The sequence below is a fragment of the Suricata suricatta genome, chromosome 9, assembly GCF_006229205.1.
Source record: "Suricata suricatta isolate VVHF042 chromosome 9, meerkat_22Aug2017_6uvM2_HiC, whole genome shotgun sequence".
In the NCBI taxonomy this organism is placed as follows: Eukaryota; Metazoa; Chordata; class Mammalia; order Carnivora; family Herpestidae; genus Suricata; species Suricata suricatta.
In genome coordinates this window covers 110,960,295-110,983,328 of record NC_043708.1, presented here as the reverse complement: position 1 = coordinate 110,983,328, position 23,034 = coordinate 110,960,295, and the positions used below count along the sequence as shown (strand labels likewise).

The window sequence follows — 23,034 nt, the reverse complement described above, 5'->3', positions numbered from 1 at the left end:
CCGGGGCTGGGGGCGGGGAGCGCGCGCGCGCGCGGCTCCCGCCGGCTCCTCACGCGCCCGCGCCACCCGCGCCCGCAGAGGCAGCCGCTCTCGCGAGACTCCCGCGCCACTTCTAGGGCCGCTCCTCCCGCGCTCGCGAGAAGGAAGGCCAGGCCACCCTGGCACCTAACAGGAACTGTCCGAGGTGCTAAGTTCCCAGGCTCTGCAGATCAGGTGGTTGGCGGGCACAAAGAGACCAAGAGTATAGGTAGAACTAGAATGTAGAGAAAAAGACCCAAAGATGGGAGCCTGGTACCAGCAGCCAGAGCCTCATCTTCCAAATCTGTAAACTGAGAATAACCTCCCATGTTGACCCCAAGGGCTGCTGGAATGTACCAGAAAGAAGGAGAAAGAAAGAGCTTTGTGGGCAGGATAACTGATGAAGGTCCTTCAGATCCACAGGCCCAAAGTGACAGAGAGAAGATAAAGGATGGAAAATTATAGATGAGACATGAAGAGACAGACAAGAACTAAGGAGAATGAACACATAGATCCATGGAAAGATGGACATAGACGAGGAGAGTCACGAACATAAAGACATAAAAACATGGAGAGACAAAGAGAGAGAGACACAGAGATCAAGATTTGGAAAGAACAAAGACATGGAAAGATAGGAGAGAGAGAACACAAAGTGAGAAAGAGATGGGAAATAAGGACAGGCAAGCTACACAAAGGAATAGAAAGACAGAAGTTTAGAAAGACAGGCACAGAAAAAAAATGAAGAGACTAAGAACAAGGATAAATATTTAACAACCCAGAACTAATGACAGTTGAGAGACCCTGTTGGAGAGACGGGGCTGGGAGTGAAAGATAACCTTTTATTGTAAATGGTGTTTACACTGTAAACCTCCTGTGGGATCTCTACTGCCAGTACCACCCTCTCTCCTGACAGCCAATGGTTGCTGCCCTCCACAGTGCCCTCCACTCACACCATACTAGGCCTGGAAGGGGGCCTCGGTGGGTGGGAGACACTGCGGGGATTCTTTGCCCAGAATAAGGGCCCATTGTCTGGCACTAGCCTGCTGGGAGTGGGGCCTCACTCCCACAGCTGGGATAGAAAGGGGGTAGGAGTGAAGAAAGGCACACAAGAAATAGTGAGGGAGAGGAAAGAGAAGGGAGGGAGCCTCGGGGGCTATGGAGGGTTGAGCAGGAAGCATAATTTAGCCACCAGGCCAATCAGGAGGAAAGAGTCATGTGCTACAAGGTAGGACACTGGGTACTGCTGTTAGTCCTATGCCTGATTCACTCACATGGTCACTGCTCTCTGTCCCTGCTATAATGCAAGCTTTCACTGACTTACAGAGCTGTGAGGAGGACCCAATAAGACGAAGAATGGAATCCTGAGGAGGTTTCAAACACGGCTCCTACAGGAGAGATTCTGGGAGTCCATGTGAGCCTCAGGAAAGATATAGAGATTCCCATGAGCCTTTAACAGAGGAGTATGAGGTCCACATTGGAGCTGACAGAGTACATGTGTGGGATCCACATGGAAATTACAGGAGATATTTTGAAGTTCATGTCGGTCCTACAGGAAAAATGTTCAGGTTCCCATCTGATGACCACAGATGACTTTTTCCCAATCAGGAGAATCAGAAGGGCCTTTAGTTTCTCCAACAACTAAGGCAAGAAAAGTATCCATGTCCAACGTCATAAGTCCATCTTTATCCCAATGGATTGCACCTTTAGAATGTGGGTAAATGAAAGCAAACAATGCTATCAGTAATGAGAATCATTTAACCGAACTTTTATTCAACAATCTTTTGTTGATCAACTACTGTGAGAAACAGCATAGTACAGTGGTTCAGAATATGGACATAGAAAGCAGACTACCTGCCTTTTTCCAGCTGTGTTATTTTGATCAAGGTATTCATTCTTACTCAACCTTAGTTTTCTACACATATAAAATAAGGGTGGTGAGGGGCGCCTGGGTGGCTCAGTCGGTTAAGCCTCCGGCTTCGGCTCAAGTCAGATCTCACGTTCGTGGGTTCGAGCCCCGCATCGGGCTCTGTGCTGACAGCTAGCTCAGAGCCTGGAGCCTGCTTCTGGTTCTGTGTCTCCTTCTCTCTCTAACCCTCCCCCTCTCATGCTCTGTCTCTCTCTGTATCAAAAATAAATTAAAAAAACATTAAAAAATTTTAAAAATAAGGGTGGTGATAGCAGGACCTGTATCTTACATTTCCTGTGATGATGAAATGAATTAACACACGTAGACACATGTAACACATGGACAGTGCCTGATACAGTGTTTGCTTATACTTGTGTCAGGCACTGGGAATATGTCTTTCTGATGGTTGAGGGCAGGAATGAAAAAGCATGAGCCAAACCATGCAATAATATATAAAAAGCTTCTTCTCAAATGTGGTGAATGTCACATGCCACTCACCAAAGCTTGTCATATGGCTAATGCAGGAAAGACAGAAAGACATGATGTCTTGCAAGGCATGAAAACAGTGAGGATGTCTAATTCTATTGCAGAGAGGGAGAAAGTAACTGGGAGCAATAATCCAATCATTCAGATGGCAGCTCCAGGCTGCTTGTCTTTTCTTGCCCAGCTATGGCTACTGAGGCATGTCCACCAAAGGGTCTGTGGGATAATATATATGCTACAGGCCAGTAAGCAACTGAAAATACAAGAGGATTTCTCTAGCATTAACTAAACCCTTAATATGTCTAAGTGAGATCCTAAGCCTCATGACTCTTCCATGAAGTTGTGCTATTATCCCCAATTTGTATATGAGGACAGTGAGGTTCAGAAAGGTAAAGTATTCAGCCCAAGTAAATAAAATGGATGTATTTAAGGAACAACAGAAGAACCAGTATTTTTAGGTTGAGTTTCCCCAGAAGCAGACACCGTGATAAGGATGTGAGTACTAATAGTCTATTTGAGAGCTGATTCCAGGAAGCACCAGTAGAGGCATGGAGGAAGTTGAAACAAAGCAGTGAATAAAAAAATGCAAGGTGCAAAAATGACCAGGTTACCACTATGGGCAATGGGGGGCAGGGGTCCATCCTACTGGGGACCTCTGGGACACCGTATAGAGTGCAACACAGTTGTCCCACCAAAGAAATGAGGTAGCTGAGTGTTGAGGGATTCTCCTGGCATTTCTAGATTTCCCTGTGAGTCTTCTGACCAAAGAAAGCCCTCATGCAGAAAGCGCCAGGGGCCTGCAGTAAGAAGCCATCTGAAATGGTTAAGGAAGTATGGAAAGAGCACTATGTAGTAGCATCTACCACAACCAAGATATAAACCCAAGTCCGCATGGCTCTTAAGCCACATCATGCTGCCTCCAAGGTAGCCCATTAGTCTTGTGAAAGTTTGCAGTATGGAGTCTTCTTACCTAAGAAAGAACCTTCTCAGGGAGCCTGGGTGGCTCTGTTGGTTAAGCGGCCGACTTCGGCTCAGGTCATGATCTCGCGGTTCGTGGGTTCAAGCCCCACGTTAGGCTCTGTGCTGACAGCTCAAAGCCTGGAGCCTGCTTCAGATTCTGTGTCTCCTTCTCTCTCTGCCCTTCCCCTGCTCACACTCTCTCTGTCTCTTGAAAATAAATAAACATTAAAAAAAAAAAGAAAAGAAAGAACCTCTCCTTCTCCCTCCATCCCACTCCATGCTCCTGGTCTTTCGAGATGCCAAGTCCCTACACTTAGCATATATGCCTGATCACACAGCACTGCATTTACAATGACACATGTTCTTGCCTCCAGAACCATGGCAATATCAGAGTAGCTCAACAAGCCCACCTACTACCCAGTGAAACTTAGAGAGTTCACCCTAGGCCTCCCCACACAGTGCCTTTCCCCTCCACACCTCCTCCTTACTACCCTGCTCCTTGTGTTTGTCTTGTATCCCCCACCAGACTAGAAACTCCCCAAGGCAACCCAAAGAACAGAAAAAAGTATTGACAAATCACATATCTGATAGAAGACTTGCATGTAGAATATATGAAGAATTCATGGGGGCCCCTTAATGGCTCAGCCAGTTAAGTGTCCAGCTCGTGATTTCAGCTCAGGTGATAATCTCACAGTTCGTGGGATTGAGTCTCAAGTCAGGGATTGGGATTCTTTCTCTCTCTTCCTCTATGCCTCTTCCCCACTCAAGCTAGTGCTCTCGCTCGCTCTCGCTCGCTCTCTCTCTCCCCCCCTCTCAAAATAAAGAAATAAACATTTTAGGAGTGCCTGGGTGACTCAGTAGTTTAGGCATCTGACTTCAGGTCATGAGCTCACAGTTCATGAGTTTGAGCCCTGTGTTGGGCTCTGTGCTGTCAGCTCCAAGCCTGGAGCCTGCTTCAGATTCTGTGTCTCCCTCTCTCCCTGCTCCTCACCCGCTCACACTCTGTCTCTGTCTCTTTATCTCTCTCTCAAAAGTAAATAAACATTAATTAAAAAAAAAAGAAATAAACAAGAAAGAAGGAAAAAAAGAAGGAATGAAGGAAAGAAAGAAAGAAAGAAATGAATTTCTCCAAAGAAGATATACATATGGTAATAAGCACATGAAAACATGCTCACCATCATTAGTCATCAGAGAAATACAAACCAAAACCTTGATGAAACACCCTTTCACGTCCATTGGAATGGTTATAATAAAAAAGACAGATAATAAGTATTAATGGAGATGTGGAAAAATCAGAACCCTCATACACTGTTGGTAGGATTGTAAAATATTTTAGCCACTTTGGAAAATAGTGTGGCTCAAAAACTTAAACATAGAGTTACTGTTTGACCTAGCAAGGTGTAAACCCAATAGAAATAAAAATATAGGTTCACAAAAGACTTGCAAATTTGTTGCAAATATATTCATAGTAGCTAAAAACTGGAAACAGCCATCAACAAGAGAATGGATAAACAAATTGTTGTATACTCATACAATGTAATACTACTCAAGGATAAAAATGAATAAGCAACTGATATGTACAACAATATGAATAAACCTAAAATACATTATAACCTAAAATACAAAATAAGCCAGACCCCCCCCAAAAATACCATACTATATGACTCCACTTATCCAAAGTTTAACAACAGAAAATTAATGTGATACAAATAGAATAATGATTTCTGATTGGGGTATAGATTGACTAGAAAGAGACAGAAGAAAAATTTCTGGGGTGATGGAAATATTCTAGATTTTGTTTTGGGTGGTAGTTACAAGTTATATGAAATTGTCAAAACTTATTAAACTGAAAACATAGGTGTGCAGTATTGTATGTAAATTATGACTCAGTAAAGTGTTGTTAGCTTAAAAAGATGGGGATCCTGGGAGTAGCTTGCGTCTATGATGATTCACAACCCCAACCTCTTGCTGTGTTACAAGTCCTGGTCACGGCTTTCCTTCTACAATCAGTGCCTCCAATAGACCACTTGGGGGCACCCACGCCTGTAGTGACTAACACTTGCAAGAGCTCATTTTCCACCGCTAGGTTGCTCTGCTGGCAGATATAAGTACTGGGTGCTGTGTGTGCTGTGTACCAAGTTGGCCTACACACAGCTCATCTTCTCACCACCACCTCTTATAGTCTAGCCAGCAGCTCTGAACATGCAACACCCACTGCTTACTTGTTGAGTTAGAACAGAAGAGCCCATTCAGGGGTGCCTGGGTGTCTGAGTCAGTTAAGCATTTGATTTTGGCTTAGGTCATGATTTTACAGTTCCTGAGTTCAAGCCCCACATCAGGCTCTGAGCTGACAGTGTGAAGCCTGCTTGGGATTTTTCACCTCCTTTCTCTCTGTTCCCTTCCCAGCTTACACATGCTCTCTCTCCCAAAGTAAATAAACATTTTGGGACACCTGGGTGGCTAGGTTGGTTAAGCAGTTCGCTCTTGATTTTGGCTCTGGTCATGATCTCATGGTTTATTTAGGAGAAGGGAAGGGGAAGGGGAAGGGGAAGGGGAAGGGGAAGGGGAAGGAGAAGGAGAAGAAGAAGAAGAAGAAGAAGAAGAAGAGGAGCCCATCCAAAGTTGGCTCCCACCAACTGCAAAAAGAAAAAAAAAAGATGCCTTTCACAAGTCCCAGCCTGACCCTGGGCCTAGGGGGTAGTGACCTTGGGCTCTGGCTGAGCTCTTAGATGCCAAATCCATAGGAACTGTTCCAATCCTTACCTGCTGCTTTATTGCAAAACCAGTCTTCCTTTTACCCCCACTGTCTCGCTTCTCCCTCCTCAGCTGACCTTTCTCCTCTGGCAACCTCACCCCCTCTCAAGTTATCAGCTACATCTGTGGTGTCTGACATTCCTCGAGCTCTGTCTCTGGTCTGAATTCTCCTGTGCACTCCAGCTCTATGCCAAACTGGAAACCCAGACCTTTCCCTGTATTTGTTCTTCCTCCAGTGATCCTGCCTCCAAGAATGGTCCTATCATTAGTAATAAGACATATTGACATGTACCTCCCAACATGATTCATTGACTTCTGTGATATTCTTGCCCAAAAAATGCACGTTAGTCTAATCACAAGAAAACATCAGAAAAATCAAATTGAGGGATATTCTACAAAATAACTGACCAGTACTGTTCAAAAATGATTCAAAAATGGGTGTCTGAGTCAGTTAAGTGTCTCTTGATTTCAGCTCATGGTTCATGAGATCAAACCCCACTTCAGGCTCTGCTCTGACAGTGCAGAGCCTGCATGGGATTCTCTCTCTATCCCTTTCTCTTTGCCCCTCTCCCACTCACATGCACTTGCGCGCTCTCTCTCTCTCTCTCTCTCTCTCTCTCTCTCTCCCAAAAGTAAATAAATAAACCTAAAACAAATGATTGTGCCAATCTTCTGTCATCCAAGCCAGACCCTGGGAAGCTAAGTCCTATCAATTCTACTTCTCCATACCTTCAGAATCAATTCTCCTTTTTACATCCCCACACCTACTCCCCAATTCCATCATCTCTGTAGTAGTGTCCCCAAAGTTATCACATCCTCCAGTCTTTCTCCTTCTCCACCTGACACCTTCTCAAGCCATTCTCCTGCAAGCAGCCACAGGGATCTTAATCATGCCACTCTTCAGAGGCTTCCCACGACTCCTATAAACACCTTCCCCGAGCGAGCTTGGCTCACAGCCCTCCTTACCTCACCCTTGGCCACTTCTCCAGCCTCACCTCTTGCAAACCCTCCCCTACAGACACTCCAGCTGCCCAGTAAGGCTTACAGTTCTAAGTACACTGTCCTCTCTTCCCCTCATCTGAGTCCCATCCTTGTTCCTTTGCTCAGAAATTCTTACTCTTCTGGAAGACCCTGTCAAGTAAAAGCTGGTCTTTCCCCACCCTCCAGATATCACAGGGCCAGGAGGAACACCACATGGCCTGCTGGTTTCTCTCCTACCTTCAGGCATACCACACCCTGCGTCCCTCAAGTTTCCATCTGCTGTCCCTATTGTTTCTATAAACAGCTCATGTGGGTCCTTCAGCTAGCTGATTCCTGTTCATCCTTTGAGTGCCTACTTGAGTCTCAGATTCTCTGAGCACCTCCCTGGACTAAATACCTCAGCGTCCTCCTTCCCCGCCACCTAGTGCTGTGCTGTTACCTAGGTAACAACTTGCCATCAGACTGAGTGAGTTCTGGGCCAGGGCTGAAGGAGCAGACCCACATCTGTGTTGCACACCACCACCCCACTGCCAGTCTCAGGGACTGGGGACCTCAGCTGAGCCGGTGTTTGGTAAATGTTTAACAACCAGTTCTTTAGGGGGAAAAATGTACATATATATTTATTGTAAGGTTTCCTGATATAAAGGATGAGTAACATGACATAATAAAACATACAATAAAAGTTTATTGTGGGATGCCTGGATGTCTCAGTCAGTTAAGCATCCGACTTCAGCTCAGGTCATGATCTCACGGTTCATGGGTTCAAGCCCCGCATCGGGCTCTGTGCTGACAGCTAGCTCAGAGCCTGGAGCTTGTCTTCGGATTCTGTGTCTCCCTCTCTCTCTGACCCTCCCTCCCTCTCTCTCAAAAATAAAAATAAAATAAAACATAAAAAAAAGCTTATTGTAAATTCCATACAGCCAATTGAGACTCACAGAATAAATCCTTCCATTGGTTTTTTCCTTTAATCTTGTCTCCATAACAGCCTACATTTACAATTGGTGAATGAGCATAGATAATTAACAAAAACAAAAATAACAATAAGTCAAGCTCTGTATTTTTTTCAGTGTTTATTTATTTAAGAGAGAGAAGGGGGAAGGGACAGAGAAAAAGGGACAGAGAGAATCCCAAGCAGGCTCCATGCTTAGCAAGAAGCCTGACACACGGCTTGAATGGGGCTCGATCTCACGACCCTGAAATTATGACCCTGAGATCATGACCTGAGCTGAAATCAAGAGTCAGACACTTAATTAACTGAGCTACCCAGGGGTTCCCAAGCTCGTATTTGTAGTGTTTGTCAATTTCTGTGATGTAAGTACTTCTCCCAAGGCTGATTTCAAGCTACCAATACGATGTTACTAAATGCTGTGCTGGGCAAAAACACACCATAGCGCACCCTCCTGTAGTATTTCTGCCACACAGATATGAGAAGCATAAATTAATTCAAGAACATTAAGAGTAAAATGTCACAAAGTTATTAGAAAGTGATGCGTTCTGAATGATGAGTTGAAATTTATTACTTTTCTTTTGAGAGAGAGAAAATGAGCGAGGTAGGGGCAAGGAGAGAGGAGGACAGAGGATCTAAAATGAGCTCCTCGCCAACAGCACAGAGCCTGATGTGGGGCTCAAACTCAACAAACTGCGAGATCATGATCTGAGAGAAATTGAACACTTAGCGGAATCAGCCACCCAGGGGTCTCTTTTTTTTTTAAGTTTATTTATTTATTTTGAGCAAGAGCATGCAACACGTGTATGCATGAGTCGGGGAGGGACAGATTGAGAGGCAGAGAGAATCCCAAGTAGGCTGTGCTATCATTACAGAGCCTGACTTGGAGCTCCACGTCACAAATTGTGAGATCATGGCCTGTGCTAAGATCAAGAGTTGGTTGCTTAACCAGCTGAGGCACCCAGAGTCCCCTATTATAACCAATTAAATGCAGAAGCAGATGTGGGACTTCAGCTGTCTTGTATTCATGCATACATTAAAGAGATCTGCAAAACTGTAAAACAGTGCCACACTTCTCACTACTTTTTTGTGTGTTTGTTTTGGAAAATATAATAAATATATGTTGAGGCACCTGGGTGGCTTAGTTGGTTAAGTGTCTGACCTCAGCTCAGGTCATGATCTCATGGTTGGTGGGTTTGAGCCCCTCATCTGGCTCTTTGCTGACAGCGAGCTCAGAGCCTGGAGCCTTTCTTCAGATTCTGTGTCTCCCTCTCTCTCTGACCCTCCCTTGCTCGTGCTGTCTCTCTCTCTCTCAAAAATAAATAAAACATTAAAAAAATTTACTGTGTGTCTCCCTCTCTCTGACCCTTCCCTGCTCATGTTCTCTCAAAAATAAATGAAATATTTAAAAAATATTTATAGGGGCACCTGGGTGACTCAGTTGGTTAAGCGTCTGACTTCAGCTCAGGTCATGATCTCATGGTTTGTGAATTCAAGCCCCACGTAGGGCTGTGTGCGGACAGCTTGGAGCCTGAAGCCTGCCTCAGATTCTGTGTCTCCCTCTCTCTCTGCCCCTCCCTGCTTGTACTCTGTCTCAAAAATAAAATAAGACACTAAAAAAAATTTTTTTTTAATAAAAATAAAAACAAAAATATTTATAAATAAAGAAATGCTTTTTATGTTCCCATGTGATGAGTTTATTGTTATTTTAAATGACTTTATAGATAAATATTTTTTAGATTCCAAATTTTAATTTATAATATAGTAAATATCGGTAAATAACTCATGGTTACAAAGTACTTTGGTGTTAGGAATGATTTTTAAAAATGTAAAATGGGAGCACCTGGGTGGCTCAGTTGGTTAAACGTCCAACTTCAGCTCAGGTCATGATCTCACAGTTTGTGAGTTTGAGCCCCATGTCAGGCTCTGTGCTGACAGCTAGCTCGGAGCCTGGAGGATGCTTCAGATTTATGTCTCCCTCTCTCTGTCCTTCCCCAACTCGTTCTCTCTCTCTCTCTCTCTCTCTCTCTCCCTCTCTCTCTCTCTCTCAAAAATAAACATTTAAAAAATAAAAATATAAAAGACAAATACTTCAGAGATCTGTCCCCATGACTTCTGGAGGACAGAAACAACAGGTGCTAGTGGCATCCACTCATAACTCTATTACCTTTTCCAAGGCAGGTTCACCGGGAAGGTCATTAATCAGCAAATATGCACAATTTCTAGGCAGAGAGAGTTCTTCCAGAAATTCTGCAAACAAAATGTGCTCTTTCTCTGGTTGGAATATATACAATTTATCTTCCGGGACAGTATGTACAGGGCACCTTGTGACTTAATTCAGAACAATAGATGGCAGGCACACTTGGTTAACTTCATCTTTTACTCAAGAGAAGGAAAGATAAAATTAATTACCTGGCGATAACAGGGAAACCTCATGGCCATAAAGGGATTTAACCAGGTAGCCCCTGAACTGGAAGGAGCCTCAATTCATCCAGCTTGATGTGGGGACTCTGTCCTAGGCTGGTAGGATGGGAGTGGGGGGTGGGGTGGGGAGCATGGGGGTGGCCAACAGGAGTGTTATGTAGAAAGAGCTGTTTCTATTCTCACCACCACAGAGAGGGAGGGGGCAATTGCCAGGAAGAGAGGTGACCCAGGGAAGAGAGAACTGTTTCCTGGCTTCTTCCCAGTGCTCCAGACCCTAGATGCCTCTACAGCAACAAAATGACACAATTTTTCATAAGCTTGACTCCAACAGGATATGATGGGAGAAGGGCTCTTTATGCATCGCATGCAAAAAAGCTGATACAGCCACTCCCCACTGAAATGAAGCCAAAACCGTTAAATCACACACAAGACAAATAAAACCACTGGGCCTGCATTCCTGCCTGCGAACAGCTGGGACCCAACAGTCCTGGCTGCCTCATGGAGGTTAACATTTTGTTCTGCCTCTCTCTCTCTCTCTCTCTCTCTCTCTCTCGTTTTTTTTTTTTTTTTACCCCACCTTCTTTTTGCCTACAAGCTTTATTGCTCAGTAGCTGAGCGTTTGGGCAAGGGATTTAGCCTGTCTCTGAAAAGTGGGAGCAATGACCCCATGGAGGTATTGAGAGGATAACCTGACAATTCCAGGAGGTAAGTACTATTACCACCAACACTACCGTTTCTGTTTAACAGGGAAGGAAACCGAGGCACAGGGAGGTTCCAAACCTGACCAAAGGCACAGCTAGCAAGTGGCAGAGCTGGGATGCAAACACAGGCAATGGGCTCCGGAGTCTATACTCTTAACCGCTGCACTAGCTGCGTCTGTGAGTCAGATGGGTGAGCATTGTATAACTTGTAGAAAACTCAGTGCACCCCTGAAGGATTGTTTTAATTCTAGGAAGGTGTAAACTAAGCACCGTAGTGCTTGGAGGAGGAAGAGCAGCCCTGGTGCCACCCCATCCCAGGCAAGTGCTGGCAGAGCACAACTGTACCCTAGAGTTCTAGGAGCTTCATTATGCATAACCAGGGAGGCCTAAAGATGATGGCTTTCAGTCCTGCTGCCCTTCCTCCTGCAGGGGGTCAAGTGCCATGGTTAAGAACAGATTCTGGAGCCAGGCTGTCCGACTTTGGATCTGGCTCTACCTTACTTATGACATGGGTAGTGGCTACTGCATAGTGCTTGTTGTATGAAATGAGTTAGTACGCGGTAAGCATGGACTACAGTGTCTGGCACACAGTAAGTGCTAAGTAAATGTCAGCTATTACTGGTAACTATTCCCTCACTTTATCAGCTATCTACCTTCCTTCCACTCCACCCCAAGGTTCTCAAACACCCTGTTTCTTTGGCTTTGGTTCAATTCCCACCTTAGAAGTATAACCTTATCTTCTCTATCTGAGTATAGAGCTGATCCAAAGGTGTAAGCAATAATAGGGATTTCAGGGATCACTGCAGGTTCTCAGGACGTCTTTTAGGGATCAGCACTGTCCTGGGAACTCTAACTCTGCCCAGGTGAGTGGCTTTATACTACGCTTGCCTCTGGAGTCTGGAAGGAAGATGGGGGAGGGGGCAGGTAGTGGCAGCACCCAACTTTTGGGAAGATGGAGAAACAGCTCTAATGGCTTTTTGCTTCTCCTTCCCCCTCCTGCACTCCCGTCTCCTCACGTATTCCCCGCATATCCCCTCTCCTCTTCTTCCTCTTGGGACTCAGGTGACTCGGCCTGATGCTAGGAAAGAAATGGAATTTCATGGAAGGTTGATGGCTCACTGGGTCTGCACCACAAGCTTCTATTCTTCATCTGTAGGGCCAGAGCCAGCACAGGAGAAGGAGCAGCCTGAAGGCAGAGGCTTGGCTGTTGTTGGCCCTTGGGCAAAAGCAATAATTGGAAATGAGACATGGTAAGGAGGCTGGGCTGGGGCTGGGAGTGGGGAGGATAGACAGAGATGGGAAGCTGAAATTAGAGCATTGCCCTAGGGCTTGAGACTTAGTCTAAGAGAAGAGGAATCAAACCTGGGCAGGGACTCCTTCAAGGTGGAGCCTTTGAGCTCGAGTGAGCTCACTCTCTCAGACCAAGTCCCCCTCAGGGCTTCCTACCTAGCCTTGTTAAAGTTGCCAAGAGCTCTGATAGCTATAATCCCATGCATCCTTCAAGAGAGCCCTCTATGGTGGTGACTGCTCTTAAGCCCATGACCGAAGTCTTGAAAGCAATCTTAGAAAAGTTGTCACTCATGCACCCATTTAGCAAACATTTAAGTGCTCTCCGTATGCCAGGAAATAAATCCGGCTTTCCTGATTTAATTTGCCTCAACGTATTGATTCCTGATTGCTTCTCCTCCCACATTTACCTCCCAAACACTCCCTTTCTGCTGTGGTTTTGAAGTATCTACAAATTTTTTGACACTGCTCCCTTCAAGAAGTAGAACCTAATTTCTCTTCAGAGGAAGCTGGGCTACAAAAGGCACTGTGGCTTCCTGCTCATGCCCTCTCTCTGATCACTTGCTCTGGGGGAAGCCCACAAATCTGTAATGAGCACATCTATGGAGATATCCAATGTGATAAGGAACTGACCCAGCCAATATGTTGGCTGCAACCTCAGGAAAGACCCTAAGCTAGAACCACCCCTACAAGCGGCTCTTGGATCTCTAGCCTTCAATAACTGTGTAATATATGAATGTTTTTGTTTAACCTGCTGAGATTGGGGGAAGGTACTCTTTAAAGCTGCAATAGATAACCAATATATCTTCCTCACTGTAGGAACCCCACTTTTCCCAAAACCAACTCATACCTACCGAGCAACTCAAATCATTTAAGTTTCCTTCCCTCTTATACTTAGGTGAGGTAGTAAAGTCAGCAAACTCTGCATTCAAATACCTGTGGTTGCTAATTTTTAGCTGTGGTGCATTGGGCAAAGTTACTTAACCTCTCTGTCCCTCAGTTTCCATATTTGTCAAACAATGATGAAAAGGAAGATTATAAAGACTGAATCAGGGAATAGATCTGTGAGAGTACTTGGCCCACTGCTGGGCACTTGGTAGGTGCCTGATTAATTGGAGGTCCCTCCAGCCCCCTTCGAATTTTTCAGTTCCTGACTCCTTTGCATGTTTCCAAGTCCTTATCCAGAGCAGCTGGGACTAGAACCAGCAGCTTTAGGGGTTCCCCATTCTCTTCTTGCCTTTGGAGACATTGGAGGAGGAGACCTGTCCTGCACTTGGGGGTATCTCCCAGTCTTGGGGTGAGAAGAGACTTGTCCACAGAGGCAGGACGCACTGCTGCAAAGGTCCTTTTGCAAGAGCAGGGACTCTAGCCTAACCACCCCATCACCTCCTCTAAAAATGAAGAGTCTAAGGAGCCATAACTAGTCTCTAACATATTGGGAAAACTGCTCTTACCAGGGCTTTGCCCGTTTTCCTTTCCTTTCAGCAGCCCCCCTCCTCCCTTTAAAATTAAAAAAAAATTATCTTAATCTCAAATAAGATACGAAAAATATTAGCCAACATTTCCCGAGAATTTACCAGCCAAGTTTCTAAGACGCTATGTGTCTCCATCACCCAACCAGTTTATGAGGCAGGTTCCTATGTTAACCCCACTTCACAGGTGAGAAAACCAAGGCATGGGGGTTAAGTAAATTGCCCAAGGCCACATAGTGGAAAAAGAAGCTCAATGAAGCTCAGGCTACAAGGTCAGTACCTCATTTACACAGGCTGTTCCAAGGCTCTGTGCTTAATTCCGTATTCATATTTAGCAGTTCTTTTCTTAAAGAGGCTCACAAAAACTGGATGCTTCCTCAGAGGCAACAGATGCAGTATGCTCTTTTCTTAAAGATATTTTAAAAATACATCTATATCTACAAACACATATGGAAATAGATCACCCCCACCGCCCGCCGCGCGCTTAAAAAAAATACTTATGGTGCTACCCAGCTCTTTTAACTGAAAACCTTGACTGTCTTTCCACGTTTCTAACCCTCGCGGGGTATGCGCCACTGATACGCACATATATTTGCCCACCTTCTCATAGTTCAGCCCTCTACTCCTCTGCCAACCGCGTTCGCCCCTTCTCCGGGATTCCTGCGCCTCCCCGCGTGTTCTCCCTTCGTCCGGCTCCCCGTCCCGGTTTGCTCTCTCACATCGCACCCCCCCCCATCCTGGCTACCTCCCCCCGTCCCCATTCCTAGCTGTCTGAGCATTTCTCCCCTCTTCCTGCCTTGCGCGGGTATATCACCGCCTGTTTTTTACACCCCCACGGGCCCCTCTCCCGCCCCCGCTTCCTCCCGGCCAATGTCCTCACCCTTACACACAGTTCCCCGCTCCTGACCCCTTCCACTTCCACCCCTCCAGCCCAGCCACCCCGCCGCCCAGCAGGAGCGCACAGCCGGCAGGCTAGGACGCGCGCTGACAGGGTAATGAATGGCTTCAGCGGTAATTAGCGACCCGGCGGCTAATCATGATGTACATTTACATTTTAAGTGCTGCAGAGGGAGCGGGGAAGGGGAGGACACCCGGAGGGAATGCGGGCTTTTTTTGGCGCTCTCCCTTTACTGGGGAGCGAAGTGAATTCGAGTCTTCTACAGCCGGCAGTAGTAGAAAGGGGGAGAGGGGTGCTTTCGAGGGCCAACCCAAGCGGACGCAGAACAGCCGCGTGCTAACACGACGCAAACCGGAACTCCCAGGCCCCTTCCTCCAAATTGCTGACCCTGCCTATATTTCCTCCAAGTGAAAGTTCAGCTTAGGTTTGCATACTCCTGCAGATGGACAGCTCGCTTCTTCCCTAACCAGCCCGTTCTAACGTAGATTTCACCCGTTCCAGGACTTTCTTCCAGGCCTAGCCGAAACTGCTGCCTGAGGTTCCCTGCGGCCCCGCCACGCGCTGCAGTCAGTCTTTGTGTTCTAACGAGGCTGCCGTGCCCGTTCCTCGTGGGGCTCGCGGGAGCTGGGGCAGAGTTCAAGCCCTGGTGACAAGCGGAACGCGGCCCCGAGAGCCCCTGAGGCCAGCGTGCGAGCAGGAGATCCAGGCCGGAGACGGTCTCTCATACGTTGGGGCGCAGAGGTTCACCGCTCCAGCCATTCCTTAAGGGGCGATAAATCGGGTCAGTCCGGGTTCTGAACGGCAGGGCCAAGAGCTAGGACGAGAACAGCTGCGAGAAGGAAGAAGCGGACCCTGGCAGCCCCGTCTCAAGACTGGGACCCAGCTCCCCGCAGGCACTGTCAAGACGCCCTCACTTTAAGGTTTCTCGCCCGCCGCAGCTCTCCGGGAGCCTCCCCACTACGCCCGGTGGTAGTACCCACTACCCGGATCAGGTCTGCCCCTCCGTCTGACTATGCACGTGCACGAGGGAGGCGGGAGGGTGAAGGGCAAGGCCCGAGGGCAGTTCTAGGGAGTGTCTAGCTCCATTTAACTCCTCTACCATCAGCTGTCCTTCAATCCCAACCTCTCTGTCACTGTCCACGTCTCCTGGTTAGGAGGTCGGGCCACTCTCCCGGTCCTGTGAAGTTCCCGGAGAAGGGCATCCAGTAGCTTCGTAACGCCCCCGAGGCTTCAACTTCCCACATTTCTTTTCCCTCTCAAAACCTACTTGATTCAGCCTCCGTTTTGAAAAAGGAACCCACTGGATCTTAGTGGGGGCGGGGGGGGGGGAGGCTAAGGCTGACAAACAACGAGTACCACCTGGGAAGAAGGGGGCTCCACGTTACCGGGGACAGTGCCTGCTTTACCCTGAAATATGCAGCTTTAAAAGTGGACGTTTCATGGAGGAAGCTTAACTCCACTCGTTAAGGTCTCTCCCGGGACGCCTGTGTGGCTCAGTCGATTAAGTGTCCCACTTCGGCTCAGGTCATGATCTCGCGGTTCATGGGTTCCAGCCCCGCGTTGGGCTCTGTGCTAACAGCTAGCTCAGAGCCTCGAGCCTGTTTCGGATTCTGTATCTCCCTCTCTCTCCGACACTCCCCTGTTCATGCTGTCTCTGTCTCTCAAAAATAAAATTTAAAAAACATTAAAAAAAAAAAAAAGATAAGGTCTCTCCTTGTTCTCTTCCCATTCGCCTCCGGGTCAGCCTGGCCTAGAGCTTCACCCCCTCGGCCCAGGACTGTACCGGGGTCCGGAAGCCCCCAGCTCCTGTCAGACGCGGTGGGCTGATACCCCAGTTTCTGGTCACACTGAGAAGACCACGCCGCGACGTAGTCCGAGGGCAGCACGGAGCGCAGCGGCAGCCAGCGCCTCCGCACTCTGCTGACCGTGCCCAGGCTGCCCTTGAGGCGAGAAGAGCCGCTCCGGCGCGGGAGGGACGGAGTGGGGGCTGGGGGTTCCCCTGAGGGGTGGGGAAAGAGGCCCCAGCAGGCCTCTAGGCAATCCCTCCTTGGGAGGGGACAAGGGGCGGCCTTCAGTTGGAACGCGCAAGGGCTCAGGGATCCGGCTTGAAGCGGTTTTTGCATCGCAAACGCAGTTTTTATTTAGGCTGTCCGTTTATGAGGGTTGGCTCCAGACTGGATCCTGGAGGCGGGAGAGGCTAGGATGGGGGCGGGCCGAGCCGAATTAGGGGCGGGGCCTGGCGGTAGGGGCGGCTTCCAGCCTCCCAGGCGGAGCCTCAGCTAAAGGCGCGGAGCACTGGGCGCCTAGAGCGCGGCGTAGAGCAGCGCCCACAGGAGAGAAGTCGGAGGTGAGGATCACGCCGTCCCACCCCACCCAACAGCGTCCACGCCGCTCCCGCACCCTTACTCCGGCCGGCCTTTGCCGGGCGCTACCGGCGGCCATGCAGCCCCGGGGCTGAGGCGGCCCCATGGCAAAGCCCGCGTCCCAGCGGTCCGGGCAACGACGGCGCATGGAGAACTTCCGTAAGGTGCGCTCGGAGGAGGCGCCGGTGGGGGGCGGGGCCGAGGGGGGCGGCCCGAGCCCCGGCCCTTTCGCGGACCTGGCGCCGGGAGCCGTGCACATGCGGGTCAAAGAGGGCAGCAAAATCCGGAACCTGCTAGCTTTCGCCACCGCCAGCATGGCGCAGCCAGCCACGCGCGCCATCGTCTTCAGCGGCTGCGGTCGGGCCACCACCAAGACCGTCACGTGCGCGGAGATCCTCAAGCGCCGCCTGGCGGGCCTGCATCAGGTCACGCGGCTGCGCTACCGGAGCGTGCGCGAGGTGTGGCAGAGCCTCCCGCCGGGGCCCACACCGGCTCAGGAGCCTGGTGAGCCTGCCGCCAGTCTCAGCGTACTTAAGAATGTGCCCAGCCTCGCCATCCTACTTTCCAAGGATGCACTGGATCCCTGCCAACCCGGCTATCAGCCCCCGAACTCCCATCCTGCACCCTCGTCCCAGCCAACCGCACCGACGTTCAAGAGGAGCCTTGGAGAACCCGCGGCTGATGAAGGCTCTGCGAAGCGGTCACAACACGAGCCAGGTGCTACGGAGGAGCACCGAACGGCCTGAGAACTCGTGGGTCTGAGCCACCTAGACCGGCTGGGGCTCACCCGCAGCGCCTCGACCTTGAGACGTATCTCCAACCTTTTACGCCGCGGTGCTCTGGAGACAGCTCCTCAGACTGTCAGCATGGAGCACAAGGCAACAAGACAAGGACCCTAGGGAAGCCTCGTGGATGGTTGCTCCTCCACTTGTGTCGCCTGAGGACACAGAACTCCACCTTCAGCTTTTCTGAGCCATATTAGAACCTCCTGGGGAGTGGGGGGGGGGTGGACAGTGGGACTCTTGAGCCTTGCTAAAGACCCCCAAGAGTTAAAGACATCCAGTATTCATGAGGGGGGCCTGGAGTGTTGGAAGCCCAGGAGAGCTCTTGGAATCACCTCCGTTGGTGGCTAAGGGCCTGGGGTAAGAAAGCGACTGCTTCGAGGGCAGGGTATCCGAGGTGGGGGGTAGTCTATTCTGCCTGTCCCCGGGGACACCTATTCATTCCTTCTATTTTTCCTTACCCTGCTCTTAAGGAGCATCCTGAGATCATAGTGCAGGAGTGCCTCCATGGATGGGCTCTAGCTCTTTTAACAGCCCTCCCCCTTCCCAACTGGCCCTGGAGGAGAGACCCTGGACAGAACTCTGTGCCTACTCCCTTAATCCCACAGCTGGAGACCTGCTTCCAATAAAACAAACACACAAAAGACTCTGGCCTCAGGTTTTTTCCTTATCACTTAGCCTATGTGAAGGCTGCTTTGGCCTGCGCCCTGTGTCTCAGTCTCTGCCAGCCTGGAGTCCTTGGCCTTTGGAGTCTTCAGGGTCAGGCACAAAGACTGGACTGCTTTAAAATGGAGCAAGAGGCCCACTGCCCAGTCCTTGGCTTCTCCCTCTCCAAGCCTTCCCTGGCTGCCTCTAGCCTCGGAGGCTGGTGGCCAGATGGGGGCCTTTGTCCCCTGATGTATTACCACTGAGGGAAAGGGAGCAACACATTGCTTTTCTGGGAAGGAAAGGAAGGCAAGTACCAATGAACTCTTCTGGGGGTCACTGCCAAGGGAGGCGCACCTCACTGGGCTCCCTAAACCCACAGCCTCCTGCCAATTGACAGCCTTATCCAGAAAGCTGGCACAAAACCCCTCATCACAATGGGGAGGATCTCCCCTTCACTGCTCTCTCTCAGAAAGGACAGCACACCCTTGGGAGAGGGGGAGGAGAGAGACTAAGCACAAATCTACTGCTGGAAATTACTATTCAGCAGAGAAGCTGGAACTTAGGCTGTGAATCACTGCAGGCTCCCTGATAAGCTGCTGCCTCCAGCACCGCACAGCTGTCAGTTGAGAGATAACAGCCTCATAAGCCTCTCTGCCCAGCTCACAGTTGGGTGGGGGGATGGGTGCTGTGTGCTGTAAGAAGTCTAGCAGGTGAGGGTGGGGGGCAGCATATAGCCCCAGGATCTTAGAAATGGACCCTACCACGTGCAACTCAGCAGCACCTCTGGAAAGGAGATGGGAGAGAGATGGGGAGAATGGAAGTCTCTTCGCTGGCAGAACCCTGAATAAATTCCGGCGACAAGAGGTGAGTTTCTGCAGCTGACAGGAGGGGCTCTTCAGGGATTTGTCCCCCACCTATATTTCTCCTTCAGCTTTGGATCAGTGAGCCCTGTCATCTAGACTCTGGCACTGTTTGCTGCCCTGCCTGCCTTCCACCCCCCCCCACCCATTTTCTTGTTCTTGATGGGTCCCTGGGAAGGGTCAAGGGATTTATCTGTGCGGAAGAGGCTCTGCATGGTAGAAGCTTACAGAAGATTGGTCTTGGTTCTGGAAAAGGGCTAACTTCCCAAAACCAGTATCAGAAGTCCTGATTGCTAGTCACCAAGACTATGTGAGCAGAAGCTTGTCAGGGAGGGGAGGATGCAGAGGCTTTCTTTTTTGGATCCAGGAATCAGTGAAGTCCCTTTCCTGCCTAGAAACTTAACCTGCGCATTGGGGAGGAGGGGCTTGTTTCCCCACCTTTAGGGCATTCACCTGCCCTATGGTGGGCTGAGCTTCTGCCTCCCATGCCCGAAAGCAGGTAATGAAACAGTTTGTTTTCTGCACCCCCACTCCACCCCAGCACATTCAGTTCCTAGGCTTTTTGATAAGTGCTCATGGGTGCCAGTGGCACCCAGCACCCATGAGCACCCTATCCCTGCCTCACTGATCTTCTGGCCCTGCTGACCCAGGAGCAGGCTCCAAAGGAAGGTGACAGATATTCCTATACCCCCCCCAACCAAGACTGAGGTGAGAACCTGAGAAGTGCTGGAATAAGGGGGGAGCGGCTACAGGAGCACCTCAGAGATGGCTGACTAGTGGCAGAATGGGAGGGAGCAGAAGCTCCTCTGGGAGACCCCATCTTTCCAATGGTGACCTCTATCCAGGAGCTTCCTGGGCCCTGGCTTGGCAGTGAAGTCTCACACCCACAAAATTGTCACTTCACACAGTCAAAATCCCTTTGGGAACATAAATGTATATAACCCAAGGCCAGAGCCTGTGGTCACTGGGCAGTGGACCTCCAGCTGGGCATTATGGGACTTCGCTGTTGTTGTGCCAAATCCCATTCTAGGCACAGGGTGGGGCTGGGGCAGGAGGCTTGGGGCGGGGGCGAGAATCACAGTATAATCCGACATTATTCTGCCTTAAGGATGTCCCAGTTGGTGGAAAGAAAGAAAAGAAAGTTACAACAATGCAATGATAGTAGGAGAAGGTGGGAGCCATGAGAAGGGGTGCTTAATGCACCCAGAGGTGCTGATGCAGCTGGTTCCCCAAGGACCAGAGTTAGCCAGCTGCGTAGGACTGGTCAGGCAAGAGAGGTGATGCTCTGTCTGGTGTTGAGGCAGCCACAAGTATCTGAAGGATGCCTGGCGAGTGGCAGGTGGGGCTGGAGTACTTCAGGTCAGAGCCAGGTCACTGGGGTCCTCTCTGAAGTGGGAGGCCCATGGGAGCCAGGGAGTGTCCCAGCCTGACTGGCATTTGAGAAGTAGCCCTCTGATGCCTGTGTAGGTGGGAGATGGATTTGGAAGGGGCCTGACTGGATCCTGGAGGCCACAGGGAGGTAAGAGATGGGACAATGATAGTAAGGATGGAGACGGAGACAGATCTGAGAGCTACTCAGGCTGGGTAGGATTTCACTGCCAGGACAGAGTGAGACTTTTCTTTGTGGCATTAACCCTACCCTGGCCAGGGCTTGGCCTGCCCTCCTGGCTTCCCAGGGGACATGTTACCAAAGGGCCAGGCAATAAAGGGATTTTGGAGGGGAGGAGTCTACAGTTTCACATTGGTAAAAGCTTTAGGAGCTGTTGTCCGCTAACCATGAATCTGCCAGGGCATGTTCACTGCACCAAGAGGTGCACTCCACCCCTCCTCCGTCTCCTGGCCTCTACTCCATTAATCTGCAGTTTGGGTTGTTGCTATGCCTACACTGCTAGTCCCCTCTGTTTCACGGAGATGTTGCAATACGTGCAGGCCTCCCAAGAGAGAGGTAATTGATAAAAAGCAAGGGAAGGAAGGAAGGAGCGAGGAAGGAAGGAAATACAGCCACAGGAAGGTCTCCTTGGACCTCTTAGAGCACAGATCTTAGTTTGTAATTGTGCATTCATTAGTGTGATCCTCTGGTTGTCAGTCGCCCCAATAAACCAGATGTCATGATTGAATGGATCCTGCCTGTCTTGTTCCCTACCCAGCTCTTGGCACACAGGAAGCCCACAGAGCTGTTAACTGAGTAAATAAAGTCTGGTTGAGCCAGACTTATGAATTGTTCCAATGCCACATCAAATTCCTTAACTGTCAAGCCCCATGGATAATAGCCAGCTTCCCCTGTGCCCACCATAGCTTCTCTTCCCATCTGGGCCCTTAGGTTCAGAAGAAGCTAAGTGTCAGGCCACCTGGTGGCTCAGTAGGTTAAGTGTCTGACTTTGGCTCTGTCATAATCTCACAGCTTGTGAGTTCGAACCCCACATTGGGCTCTGTGCTGACAGTGAGGAGCTTGGAGCCTGCTTCAGATTCTGTGTCTCCCTCTCTCACTGTCCCTTCCCTGCTCTCACTCTGACTCTCCCTCTCAAAAATAAATAAACATTAGGAAAAAAAAGCTAAGTGTCACCCTAGTGATTGGGTTTGTACATCCAACATGAGGATTTTGGTTTGTTTGACATCTGCCGATTGTCATAGATATTGTGGGTTAAAGTTTGACTCCCCCACACATCCCCAAAGATATTTTGAAGTCCTAACCCTGGTACCTGCAGATGTGACTATTTTGAAACAAGGTCTTTACAGATGTAATTAGTATGTAAGAAGAGGTCATACTGAAATATGTATATTATATGTATTATAAGTATGTATATTAACCCAATATGACTGGAATCCTTTTAAAAAGAGAAGACATGCAGAGAGAAAAACAACAACATCTGAAGACGTAGACAAAGATTGGTGTACCACAGCTGCAAGCCAAGGAATGCTGAGGATTGCCTGCAAACAACAGAAGCTAAGAAAAATGCATGGAACAATTCTTCCCTGGATCCTTGAGAGAAGGCATGGTCCTGCCGACAACTTAATTTTGGACTTCTAGCTTTCAGAACTATGAAAGAATAAATTTCTGTTGTTTTAAGTCACACTGTCTATGCTAGTCTGTTACAGCAGCCTTAGGAATAAAAAACCATAGGTATTCCCACTGTATTCAGTGGAAATAGGGAAGTGGAATGCAGGGTGTTTTGCCAAGGTCCTTGCTATCAGAATTTCCAGTCCTGCATGGAGAGAGGCTCTCTATTCTGCAGGCCTGTGCTAGTAAATGCAGTACCTGGTGTCATACTGAACAAACCATAGGCTTTGGAGAAAGTCAAGTTGACTCTGATTTGGGGCAACTTAATTCTTCACTGAGCCTCTCAGCTTTCTTCTCTGCAAAATGGGCCAGATTGCTGTGGGATAAAGGATATAATACCTTGTTTCCCAACCATGGTTCATCAGAATCACCCAAGGCACTTATTAAAAATACAGAATACGTGGGCTGGACTCCAAACCAACAGGATCAGAATCTTCTGCAAAGAACCAGGAAATAGGCATTTTAATAAGATCTTCATATGATTTTTGATGGT

General features: G+C 48.9%; 1 protein-coding gene across 1 annotated transcript; it reads left to right on the top strand.

Annotated features, from left to right (window-relative positions):
- Nucleotides 1-17,088: 17,088 nt before the first annotated feature.
- On the top strand, nucleotides 17,089-22,554 carry RPP25 (ribonuclease P and MRP subunit p25). Its single transcript, XM_029952910.1, has 2 exons — nucleotides 17,089-19,487; nucleotides 22,320-22,554. Exon 1 carries the CDS (start codon nucleotides 17,298-17,300, stop codon nucleotides 17,937-17,939), a length of 642 nt encoding a protein of 213 aa, XP_029808770.1. The 5' UTR covers nucleotides 17,089-17,297; the 3' UTR covers nucleotides 17,940-19,487; nucleotides 22,320-22,554.
- Nucleotides 22,555-23,034: the final 480 nt, after the last annotated feature.